Genomic DNA, 12659 nt, shown 5'->3' on the forward strand with positions numbered 1-12659 from the left:
TTTTTTGTATTTTTAGTAGAGACGGGGTTTCACCATGTTAGCCAGGATGGTCTCGATCTCCTGACCTCGTGATCCGCCCGCCTCGGCCTCCCAAAGTGCTGGGATTACAGGCTTGAGCCACCGCGCCCGGCCTCAGCAGAAACATTTTTAAAACAATGACTTTACCTTTTTGGGATTGAATTTTCTATTTACAAAAATAGATATAATAATACGTCATGGGGTTCTATGAAGATTAAATGAAAACCCATAACATTGACCCTTCCACTAAGTAGTTTTGAAAAAACAATTAGTATATTTGAAAGCATTCAGCATAGTGCTGATTTATTTTCTATTTCAGCAACTGGTAGATCATACTATGAACGTTACTATTTAGTACATATTGCTGGTGATAATGGGCTAAAGGACTGTTACTACATGTTCTAGCTTAATCTTTGCAAGTAACAACAATAGTCTGAAAATATTCAGCATTCTGCCATATTTAGTGCATTCCATTTTGTATTAACCTACTGAGGATATTTTGTCTCCTAAATTAACAAATACTAAGCCAAAATTAAACTTAATATACGTCAATCTCTTTTTTGTTGTAGTTGTGGCAACTGTATTAACTGAATATTTATTATTTCTAAGTCAAAAGCATAACAGTCCAAATGAATACAATCTATTAATTTGTTAACAGATTATACATAATAATTACCAAATGTTTTAAACATTCCCGTAGACACTAGGATGTGGCCAAGGGAAAATAAGTTAGTTATTAATTTTACATCACATTTCTCCTTCTAGCCAAAGACTGTTTGGAATTTTAATAAATATTAAAGGTAAAAAGTTAACTATAAAGATGCCTAACTTAATAAATAGAAAGAGTGAGGAAAGAATAATAGAATTGAAAGCATTAGAGACATTTGGGGAAAGTAGATACACAACTTAGCTAATTCCTAAAGCTTTAGGGATTGTCCCCCTGAAAATTATGACACACCTGGCTGGGTTACAGTACATAGCATGCAGTGAGTTTCTGATATTAGTTCTATGTTTTCACTTTCAATATTTTTACTCTGATTAATTTTAAATTACTTTCTAATTAAATTTTTTCTCATTAGTAAGTCTAAATTATTAAATTACTAATTACTTTTGCTATTTTAAATGATATTTTCATCATGAAAGATTGTTCCTTTAATGATATAACTACACAGAATATACTTAAGCATCTTTATGTATATAAAGTTTTTTCTCAACCAAAAAAAATTGAGATACATTATTTTGTGGCAAAAAATACTCAGTTTTTCCACCAACTTTGCTAAAATAACTATTAAATGAAAGAAACATGATATTTTAATAAAGTTCTATGAAAAGTCTCATATTTCAAAAAAGAACCATGCAAAAATATTTTAAAATACATTAGTTTTCAATACATACGAGGGATCCCTACTTGTTGTTTTCTTATTGCTGGACCAATGTTCAGCTTCTTATCCTTGTAATTAAGTTTTTCAGCCTAAAATAAAGAAAAAGGAAATTATTTTATTATTTTAGCACTATTATTAAAAAATAAATAAGGAAAAACCAGTTAGAAAGAATTTCAAAAATTCAGACTATAACATTCTTTGAAATCAGCAAGGAATAGTGGGAAAGAGCAGTCTTCAGACTGAAATAGATCTGGGTCTGACCGCAATTCCCCATTTGTAATACAGTCAATCCTCATTACTCATGGATTCTGTATTTGTGAATTTACCTATTTGCTAAAATTTATTTGTAATCCTAAAATTAATATTTGTGGCAATTTTGAGGTTATTAGTGGACATGTGCAGAGTGGCGGAAAATTTGAGTAGCCTGATGCACATGCTCCCAGCTGAGGTCAAATAAGGTGATATTCTTTTTTCTTGTTCCAGTGCTCATACTCTAAGAGAGAGCTTTCTATTTAGTGCCACGCTTTCTCCATTTTTGTGCTTTTTTGTTGGTGATTTTGCTATTTAAAATGGCCCCCATGTGCATTGCTGAAGTGCTGGCTAGCACAAGAAGACTGTCATAGGCCTTATGGAGAAGATATATATTAGATGTACTTAATTCAAGCATGAATTATAGTGCTGTTGGCCATGGTTTCAATGTTAATGAACCAGTAATCTGTTATATATGATGCCTTTAAATGGAAAAACACATAAAACAAGGTTATATATTGATAGGTTGATGGCAATATTGTGACCAGAGGTTCTTGGGAACCTTACCTTGTATTTCCCCTAGAAAGAGTAGTTCAGCATTTGCTAATTCAGTGTTTCTAGCAATGACAGAGAACATAACTGCCACAAATAACAAGGATTGACTGTATATGATTTTAATAACATATAATTCAAATTCTACTTTTTTTCTAAAAAAGTTAAATGTTATATTTGCCTTAACAAAGTTATCACACTGAATTGCTGGCTATAGGCTTTTTCTGTGAATATTCTTAGTATATATAATGTTTTTCACAGGAGGGAAATAATCTCAGATAACCTCACTGTTGGAATCCACATTTGTAGTGTTTTTTAAACATTCAAAATGCTATTAACATTTTGCAAAAGACCTATCCCCAAGTTCTTAGTTGAAGTAAATAAAGCGAAACATTATATTACAGTTTCACAACCATACTCGTAATGATTTTGGAATTTGCTCTTCTGCAGATTAAGTTTCCTACAGACCAATGCCAATCTTAAGATGCAAACCTTTTTAAAAAAGCAATTGATTACTGTATTCGAACCCTGAAAAGATTAGTTTCAAATACAAAAGTTCCAGAAATGAAGTTAAATACACCAAAAGATCATACCTCTTGTAAAATTTTTTGTGCATCTTCTTGTGTTTCAAAAGTGACGAAACCATACCTAAATAAATGCATTAATTATTACTAATTAATCATTTTCTTAGAATGTTATATTAATTATATTAAAATGTTTTAAAATTTTGCTTTTAAATAATGGGCCACTGTAGAAGTAGGCATCTTTCTATGCTGCACTAGCATGGGAATCTTAGAAGAATCACTCATAGTTTAACACTGTCACCTCCCTTAGTCAGGGAACTAAAAGAAAAAAAAAAACCCTGAGATCCTGAAACAGCTTCAGCCCTCAGCTATATGTAAGGAAGAAAAGCACAAGAGATTCATGCTGTGGCTTAAAAATTGGGATGCAATAAATTTCAATTCAGAGCGATAATCTCCTATTAAACTAATAGAAGTTTGGCTAAGAGAAATCAAAGTTGAAAAATAACTAAAAAATTAAACATTTCAACACAATAAAATTTCTTACACTGGTGAATGACTATGTAAATGTATTATTTAGTTATTATTATTAGCACATATAACTGATAATGTAATTATTAGTATATTTCCCAAACAATATCAATTAAAAATATGTACAATGCAGATTTCATATCTGTTTTTCATACATAATTAACTTCAAACACAATTCATATAATGTTCAAGATACAAATACACATAAATAATGTGCTCCATGTCCAAAAAGCCAAAATAGGTAGAGAAAAAAGTAACAAAAGAAAGAAAAAGTGTCTCTCTCAAAACATAATTGCTATTTAGATAACTTAAGGAAACTCTTCTGAGTAATGCTAAATATCTTCACTATTTTCTTCAATTCATAATTACTGGATCATATACCAAGTTTCTTCTTTTAAACAAAGGAATTTCTCTTTATCTATTTGCCCAAATATTAAAAGAGTTAAGGAATTATTTTTACATTTTTTTTTTTTTTTGTAGAACATACACACCACCCAGTGGAAAAGGCATAAAATACAGTTTACATTTCCATGTATGTTTTTCAATGATTAAAAAATGGATATTACCAAAACATTGCAAATTCTGTTAGTAAAACAAAAGAGGTAAATCTCACTTCATCTTAATATTGTTTGGCATTCTGAGGAAGTATCTCATTTATTTAAAAATAACCTTTCTGTAGAATCCCATCTCTTCCAGAGTATCCATCTGTCTAATGTTGTTTCTCACTAATACCACCGCAATGGGTCCCTTTTCTTAAGCCTATAAATATGTGTCTTGCCTCTCTTTCAAGAAAATAAATACAATACTTTACTGCCTTATCTATTTTCTTTTAACTTTGCAGTCCAACTCCTTAAGTGAGTGTACTATGCAAGCTACCTTTTTTTTTTTTTTTTCTGAAATTCGGCTTTGTACACATAACAATCCACTGAAACAGCTCTATACATTTAAAGACACAGTCTATTGCTTTCTTCTCATTTTCATTATCATTGATAGGGCAATTCAAAATCATTCTCACTAGAATTATATTTCTCATATTGGTCCCCCAATTAGGTCTCTGAGGCACAACCTACAGACATTTCTTGGTGTCAGCTGTTTTCAAATAAAGCTCTCTATAGCCTAAAGCAGGGATACAATTCCAAAAGAATCTGATTCGTTTAGCTTCTCATTCCTCAGCTAATGTACATCTGCTACTCACATTAAGTGCTTGCTGCCTAACACTGAATGGTCCCTCCACCCATGCAGGAATAACTTCCCAACAAATTAAGAAATACTACACACACACACACACACACACACACACAAACAAAATAGGAAATCAAAAGGTAGGAGGAAAGAAGAGGGCATGATAGTCTCCGCTGGAAAATGGAACCAAAGTAAACTGGCATACAAAAACCTAGTAATCCAATGAAAATAGAGTTGTTAATTCTATAGACAATCTATAATGATACTAACCCTTTGGATACTCCAGCTCTGTCATTTACAATCTTCACTTCTTTCACAGACCCATACTGGGAAAAAAATTTTCTTAAATCACTTTCATTTGTCTAATGGCATAAAAAGAAAACATTAAAAAACATTTTTTAGTTGATAAAAGATGAATAATTCTCATGCTTGCTCTGGAGACAGAAAAAGTTATAGATAAGATGCATGAAAAATGCCTCTCATGATCAAAACAGTGCATAAACCACCAGGTGATTAAAATCAAAACAAATACCTTGCTTTATACAATAGCTATGTTGTTAAATTACTATATGTCAATAAAAATGTAAGCTGAATTATTTTAGAACTACAAAGCTCATTATTTAAAGAAGTCTTTAAATGATTCTTGTTCGCTAGCTGGCCAGTTTTTTAAAAACCAATTTGGATTAGGAATGCTATTTCCATAGTAAGGGTATATTACTATTGGCTCTTGTGGCTCAGAGACACTCACGGCAGTGGAACTAGGTTATGTTGGCCTACACCAGTCATTCTATTTTAATCAGTAGTCTCAGGAACTCCTTTCTTAAGTCAGTTTTAGGAAAGGAATGTATTTCTAAAAGTGCTTCAACTCAACTGTGAGAACAATGGAGTGACTATAAGATTTAAAGTTATTAGATTCCTTATCTGTACTCAATATACATTTCAGCTAAATTCAGACATTGTTTTGAGAGTAAAATAAAAATTGGAATCATAATTACATTTAAAACATACAAAGTATCTACAAAGATGGTTTTGGCATATCTGTTTTTCTAATCAAAATAGTCTGATAATAGACTCATATCACCTTTTCTCAGAATACTGACACTAAATTCATTGCAATTTCATTTTCAGGTTTAGCTGTAATTGTTTGTCTACAAGAGTAACTTTTCTCTAGAAAAAAATTTCTTTATATACACCAGAAAAAGACATGCCTTAGTGCAGAGCTATGCCTTTTGAGTTCAACTGTCACCTCACTACTTACATACACTATTGGTTTTTAGCTGGTAACATAAAGCCTGCTAAGCTGGATAATGACAAATACTGATTCAATCTAAGAAAAACTGAATGCCTTTTATTTCAGTTAACAGAAAATGAAATCAATGCTAGAATAAGAATTGTTACTAGATATTTGAATACAAATTAATTCCAACTATTCTCTGGTAGAATAATCACAGCTGAATTTTGTAGCTCCACTTCTTCAGTGACAAAGGGACAGTCAAGAAAAGTAAGCATTAAGAGAGAGAGTCTGTTCGCTTCTAAAAATGAAAGGTTAAAAAGTCTGTGACTACTTGCTATTACAGTAAATTATTTCCTTGCTGGGCTTTATCTGTGGTTTTGAAAAAGGTATAAGCATACAGGAGGGAGCCCTAGCAGTTACCGTAAAGCTATGGCTGCCTTATAACAACCGTTTCCAAAGTTCACGCTGCAGCTGATGGGCTTCAGTAACCTAAAATAACTTGGCCATACAAATATTTATATTTATTGATAACTTATTTTTAAAAACATGCTAAGCTATTGTAATATAAATGAATTTCCAAATTGAACATTTTTGCCAGCCATCAGTATTTTCCACAGATACAGAAAACCTTTTTAAAAATAAATATTTTATAAGAAATAATTTTTCTTACTTTATTTTTAGTGAAACAATCATATACTTGTTTAAGACTCATTGTTTTGGCAAATACACTAAGTGTAACATTTCTCTTGTGCAGGAAAAAAGAAATTCCACCCAAATTGTAACAGATTGATTATATAGAAATAGTGAGTTATAAATGTCAAATATCACACCTAATGGCATAAGGAAAGTTTTTTTTTGTCCAAAATAACTCTCCCTATAATTTCTAATATGTAAAATAGTGTCTTGGAAATCCTTCCATATATCCATTTGAAAGTAAGAGTATTCCACTTACAGTATCTATGCATGCCTTTCTTGTAGGTGTTTACTCATGCGGGGTGGGGGGCACTGCACATCATCTCATGAACTATGCTTCCTTGAAAGAGTGGAATAGCTGAGTACATGATGTAAATATATTACTTTTTAAAAAACTTTTATTTTAGGTTCGGGGTACACGTGCAGATTTGTTATAAAGATAAATCGTCATGGGGGTTTGTTGTACAGATTATTTCGGCACCCAGGTACTAAGTCTAGTACTGAATAGTTATTTTTTTCTGCTTAAATATATTATTTTTAAGATGCTTTATTTTGACAAGGACACAGGAGTTTTCTGGTAATCAAATCCTAAACTCTAACATAGAAAGTGCTTTGCAAAGAATAGACGCCTAGGAGGTTGCTCAGGAATCTGAGATAAGAGTTGGGATAAAGAAATAGTATTTCATAAAACTAAGTTTTTAAAGAATTGAGTCTCTTTTGAAAATTATAATCATTCATTATTTTGGCTATTGGAGTATAGGCAAGAAAGTATAATTAGTTCTGGTATGGAAGAGTGTGGAGCTATGAGACAGAAAACGAGGCTTCTAGTCTCACTCTGTCACTATGTGGCTGGCTAGGAGCCTACAGCAAGTCAATGAGGCTCAATTTCCTTGTATTTGACATTGAACAAACAGTTTTTATACTTTATGTAACCTACATGTTGGTTCGAAAGATTCTTTATAAGAAGGTAATTAGAAATCTATTAATCATTATGCAAATATGTTATGATTTTATAGCTGCACAAATAAACAATTTCTGAGAAATAAAGACTTCTAATGAAAAAATACACTTTACTGCATGCATAAATAGGTACCTTAAAGTCAATTCCTCCTACAAAGATGCGATTAGGGATCACTGTTCCATATCTTGGGGCACTTGTTGGGTTATTCAAAGGCACAGGCGACACAGGATTAGGGGATGGAGATAATGAATCTGTTTGCATCTGGTTTGATGTTTGCTGTAAAATAAAATTCTTTTACACTTTTTGCACTGGGTATAAAGCAGTCTGCTTTTGATGCAGACTGAAAATGTATATCTTTAAAAAAGATGAGTCATTTAGGTAAAATATAGTATTCTAGGCTTTACTTTTAATATTATAAAAATTATAATTAGAGCTAAGAGCTTTTTAGAGCAACAGAACTAGGAAACACAGAATCTACTCCATTATAGAGATTTTAAATATTAAGTACATTACTTAAAATGCTTATATTATTATCAAACCGATTACTTAATTGTTAAGGGGAATATTAAACTCATGAAGATGTTTGAGAAAGAGAAAAACAGTCCCAGCCTGACACAATCAGCTAGGCCCTGGTGTTGTTAGGAGTTGGCCTGGCACTCACGGCTAGGCTGTGGTGTTCTCTCATTAACAGAATACTAACATCAGACAAAGTCACCCTGTGACTCTGATGGATTAAGATTAAAAACAAGACCACTCCACAATCATGTTTGAAGGCTGACTAAAAAAAACGCATTGCCCAAATCCAATAATAACCAAACATCCCTCCATTCTGGCTGATATGAGTGACTGCCCCTTCTTTATTAGTTATAGTTTTGGCCTCGATCCATTTTTCTTTCCTTTTAGATAAAAGTTAACACATCCAATCATAGAATTACTACCATTTCCTGACGATATACATTCCAGAGTAAAGCCCTGCTTCCTTAAACCCTCTCTAAAAATTGCTCAACACAAGCCTTTATCCTATGAGTTCTAACACCTTCTGATTGAGAGGCCCCATGGTTTCTGTTTTCCTTTGTTTGAACGATTAACAGACCCAACTTCACTAAATGACGCTTGTGTTCCTGGTGGTCTTTAACTAATGGTCATTGATAAGTTAATAAACTGTAACATTCACATTCACCATTTTCAGCCTGAAGGTCAAAATTTTAAATGCACTTGTCATTTTGAAGATTGGACTGATTTTGTTAAAAATTATATACTTATAGCTCATAAATGTTTATTCCAAAGAATTAGCTCAGTACATATCCATATGTTCACAATGATAAGTTAGAGGATCTAATTTAAATTTTAATAAACACATATAAATGTATAAGCCTTTGCAGAATGGTAAAATAATAGACTTTTAAGGTATAACTGAAAGAAAACCAGGACTTGAGAATCATGTAGAAGAGAAACCAATTCAAGAACTGGTGAATTATTTTCCATCTGGAAACACTAAACACACTTCTGAGACAGTCTAATATCCTAAATGTGTGCTTCAAAAAACTTGAAGTAAACTGGGTGTTATGGCTTCTGCCTGTAATCCCAGTTGCTTGGGAGGCTGAGGCAGGAGGATTGCTTGAGGTCAGGAGTTCAACCCCAGCCTGGGCAACAAAGCGAGACCCCGTCTCAAAAAGAAAGAAAAAGAAAATAACAAATCTTGACGTTCATAATTCCAATTCTCTGAGAAACAAACACATGAAAATGAATTTCCAGCTCAGGTAATAGAGTTGTTCTTTTTCAAATTTGTGTTCTTTCTTCTCTGGTCAATACAATCACAATCCCTCAATTAATCTTTGCAAGATGTACAGAGAAATGACTAGGGCAGGAGTGGCAATTGGGCTATAGGCTGGACCTTATGGGCTCTCTTCTCCATCCAGCCTTAAGGAAGTACGTACTCCTAATAAGGGAATACGTAAATACTTCTTTTAAAACACGGAAAAGCCACCACATTTAATAATTACTATGTTGTAGTTTCCAATGAAAGAAACTGGGAATCTAATCTTAACAACTTTCTCTCTGGGCACTTGGAGGTTATTTGTGACATCAGTCACTTTGCTCAGTAGGATATAATGCTCAGAATGGGTAATTCTGGAATGCTTAGTATTTTTCAACTGTGGATTTTGTATTGCTAGAAATAATATAACAGCTCTACTAGATGTAATCTTGTCTTTCTGCCCATTTGTTTACAGTGTCAAAGTTACCTATTTGCTAAATTAAAAAAATCATTCTTCATGAAATTCTCTTATTGAAAATAAGATGTACTAATTTGTTTGCAAGTTTAAGCAAAAGACAAACCCCATTATATTTCATCGAGGGAAGGATGAAATGAACAGAAGTAAACAGTGCTTTATTTCCAATCTCGAGAAACTAAAGGATACTCCCTGAGAAAAGAAAAACCTTTCACACTCAATTCACTTCACTCTCCTCCAGTCTCTAAGGCTCCTGCTCTAATGTGGGCTCGCTTTGCTTAATTTTTCTCCCTCATCATTTTCTAACATACGATATAATTTACTTATTATGTCCATTATCCGTCTCCACTATTATGTAATGCACTAGGGCAGGAGTTTTGCTTTTTTCACGGCAGCATCTAAAGTACACAGCAGGTGCTCAATGAATATCTGTTGAATGACTAAAAGTGAATCATTTCTTCAGGAGAGACCTGCTCACGATATGCCAAATAGGCTGAAGGCAAAAGAATACAGTATAACAGCAGTCTACTATATATATACACATGTGTATATGTGTGTGTGTATATATATATATTTGAGACGGAGTCTCGCTCTGTCACCAGGCTGGAGTGCAGTGGCATGATTTCAGCTCACTGCAACCTCTGCCTCCCCGGTTCAAGAGATTCTCCTGCCTCAGCCTCCCGAGTAGCTGAGACTACAGGCGTGCACTAATTTTTTTGTATTTTTAGTAGACACAGGGTTTCACCATGTTGGACAGGATGGTCTCGATCTCCTGACCTCGTGATCCGCTCACCTCAGCCTCCCAACGTGTTGGGATTACAGGCGTGAGCCACCGCACCAGGCCTACAAAATATTTTAATGTTAGCAATAGTTGCAAGGCTCAGGTAGAGGCAACATCTAAGTTCATTATTAACAATTAGTGATGCATTGAGTTAAACAACAAAGAAAGCCTCAAATTCTAACTAGCAATAAATTCCGCACGTGTTACGGAAGCACCTAGAAGGGGGACTGTTGTCGGGTCTGAAGTCTCCTCTGCTTGCTAAAACTTCCAGCACTAGAGAGTTTATTAAACTTCTCCTCCAAAGCAATGTGCCCTCACTGGCTCCTCCCCTTAAGTCAACCTGGAGATCTAGCATCTATTTTGCAAAGGAAGACAGCAGGAACGGGCGGGCTAACCGTCGCAGTCACTGCCTCGGCGCTCCTCCCCCTCCAAGGCCAGCAAGTTGCGGCACTGGGGGAAATGGCCGCGGCGACAACTTCCTCGAGTTCTCTCGGGTCATCGTGAACTTGGGCACCAAAACGAGGATCCACCCCCTCCCCACCAAAGTGCGGGAGGGAAAAGAAGGCTAGCCAGCGAGAAATTTTGCCCCGCAAATCCGCCAGCAGCAGTGGCGGGAACCCTCAACGGCACCGACCCCGCCGCTGGCCTCGTGCGCAGCTGGTCCCCACCCTCGCGCGGCGCTCCTTGATTGGCTGTTGGCGGCGGGACGGGGCGGGACGGGACGGCACGTTGCCGCTGCGCCTCGGGCCTGTGTGGGCCGTCTTCCTTCACTTCCCCAAGTCCGCCCTGACTGGCTCGGGTGCACAGCCAGTGCTACAGTGTCCGGATCCCACCTGGGCCACAGGCGGGCCCCCGCCAGGTCTCTCAGACCTTCCGGTCCTCGCTGACTAGTCGGGGAGTGGAGGCGTCGACCGCCCTGACAACTCCTCGCTCTGGGCCGCTGGGTCGAAGTTCGGCCGGAGGGAGCGTCAAAGACGCTGCCTAGCCCAATTTCGGCGGGAAAGCAGTTTATCTGCTCGGACTCCGCTGGGTGCCCGGCAGCCCGCCGCCTCCCGAAACATCTGCGCCTGAGGTCCCCTGGCCCGTCTACACCCAGTCCAGGCCCCGTGGCGGCGCCTTCCTGACCCCCATGACACAGCCAGACGAGGTCTGCGTGCGGGCGGCTCCTGGCAGCGGTCGATGGGGCACCTGGCCACATTTCTTCCTAACCAGATAGCGAGCGTTTGGGGTCTTCACCTTGCCCCTCCAGGCCCTCAGGGACCGGCTCCACGCTGCTCCTTCTCCCCGCTACCCCGCGCCCTGGGGCCCTGATCGCCGTACTCACCTGCCCGGACTCGGTTTCCATCTTCCTCTCTGCTCTTCAGAGACGCGGGTAGGGAAGAGAAGCCTAAAGTTTGAAACCACCTTCACGCCAAGGCAGCAGCGCTGCTTGTCCTGCCTGGGACTCTCGCCCCCTGGCGGCGAGGGCGGCAGTGGCAGCTGCAGGGGAGCAGGCTCAGACCCGGGCCCTGAACCTGCCACCTGGCGGGTGGGGAGAAGCAGACGGCGTCGCCTCGGGTGGCAGGCGGCGGTGCGGGCGGGCGCCGCAAGCCGGAGAGGGGCGCGGGCGGGCGAGTTTCGGCTGCGGCTCTGGGACTCCGAGCCGGGGCGTCTCAGGGGCAGAGCGCACGGCACAGCGGGGCGGGCGTGGGGCGTGCGGAGCGAGGGCTCTGTTCTGGGACCCCTCTCGCCTGCTCTCAGACGGCTGGGGAGGAGAGAGCGAGCGGTCGGGCAAAGCTCCATGCACGGCACGCCTTCCCGTCTCCTCCACTTGAGAAGAGTCGGCCTCTGGGACTGGTGGGTTTCGAGAGGTTGAGGTGACCTTAAGCCTTTACTGGGCTGGAAGAAGCCGATTGACGGGCGACTTCCGAAGACTGGTGTAATGCGAAGAAGGTTCTAGAGTCAAACTCTGACTCTCGGGGCCTGACGCGCCAAACTCGGGGGCTCCTGAGAAGCCGCGGACGCGTCTCTGCACCTGTTGCCGCCGTCACTCATCCCGCCAGGCGGGCGGGGCCGCGCGGGTGGCTTCGTCAGGACCTGCCGCTCAGCCTAGTCGGGCTCCGGTGCCCGCCCCGGACCGTGCCCCAAGCGGGTCCCGGCCCCGCTGAGCACCTCCAGCAGTGGCACAGCCTCTGGAATGGTCCCGGACGAAGCCACCCGCACGGTAGGGGGCGACTTAGCGGCTCCAGCCTCCAACAGCCTTGTGATCGCCTTTGGAAGAAGATTGCATTAAAAAAAATTAATGAATTAATTAACTAATTATTTTTATTTTTGTTTTTGAGACG

The 12659-nt window shown here is 38.5% G+C and overlaps 1 protein-coding gene across 1 annotated transcript; it reads right to left on the reverse strand.

Moving 5' to 3' along the window:
* Window positions 1-1413: 1413 nt before the first annotated feature.
* On the reverse strand, window positions 1414-12436 carry LOC116268580 (protein boule-like; the record flags this gene model as incomplete). Its single annotated transcript, XM_031661228.1, has 5 exons — window positions 11660-12436; window positions 7456-7599; window positions 4706-4797; window positions 2795-2849; window positions 1414-1489 (listed from the first exon to the last, which is right to left on the reverse strand). Coding segments are annotated over exons 1-5 (388 nt in total), but the record flags the coding sequence as incomplete, so codon positions are not given.
* Window positions 12437-12659: the final 223 nt, after the last annotated feature.

Source organism: Papio anubis, unplaced genomic scaffold (genome assembly GCF_008728515.1).
Source record: "Papio anubis isolate 15944 unplaced genomic scaffold, Panubis1.0 scaffold1114, whole genome shotgun sequence".
Taxonomy (NCBI): Eukaryota; Metazoa; Chordata; class Mammalia; order Primates; family Cercopithecidae; genus Papio; species Papio anubis.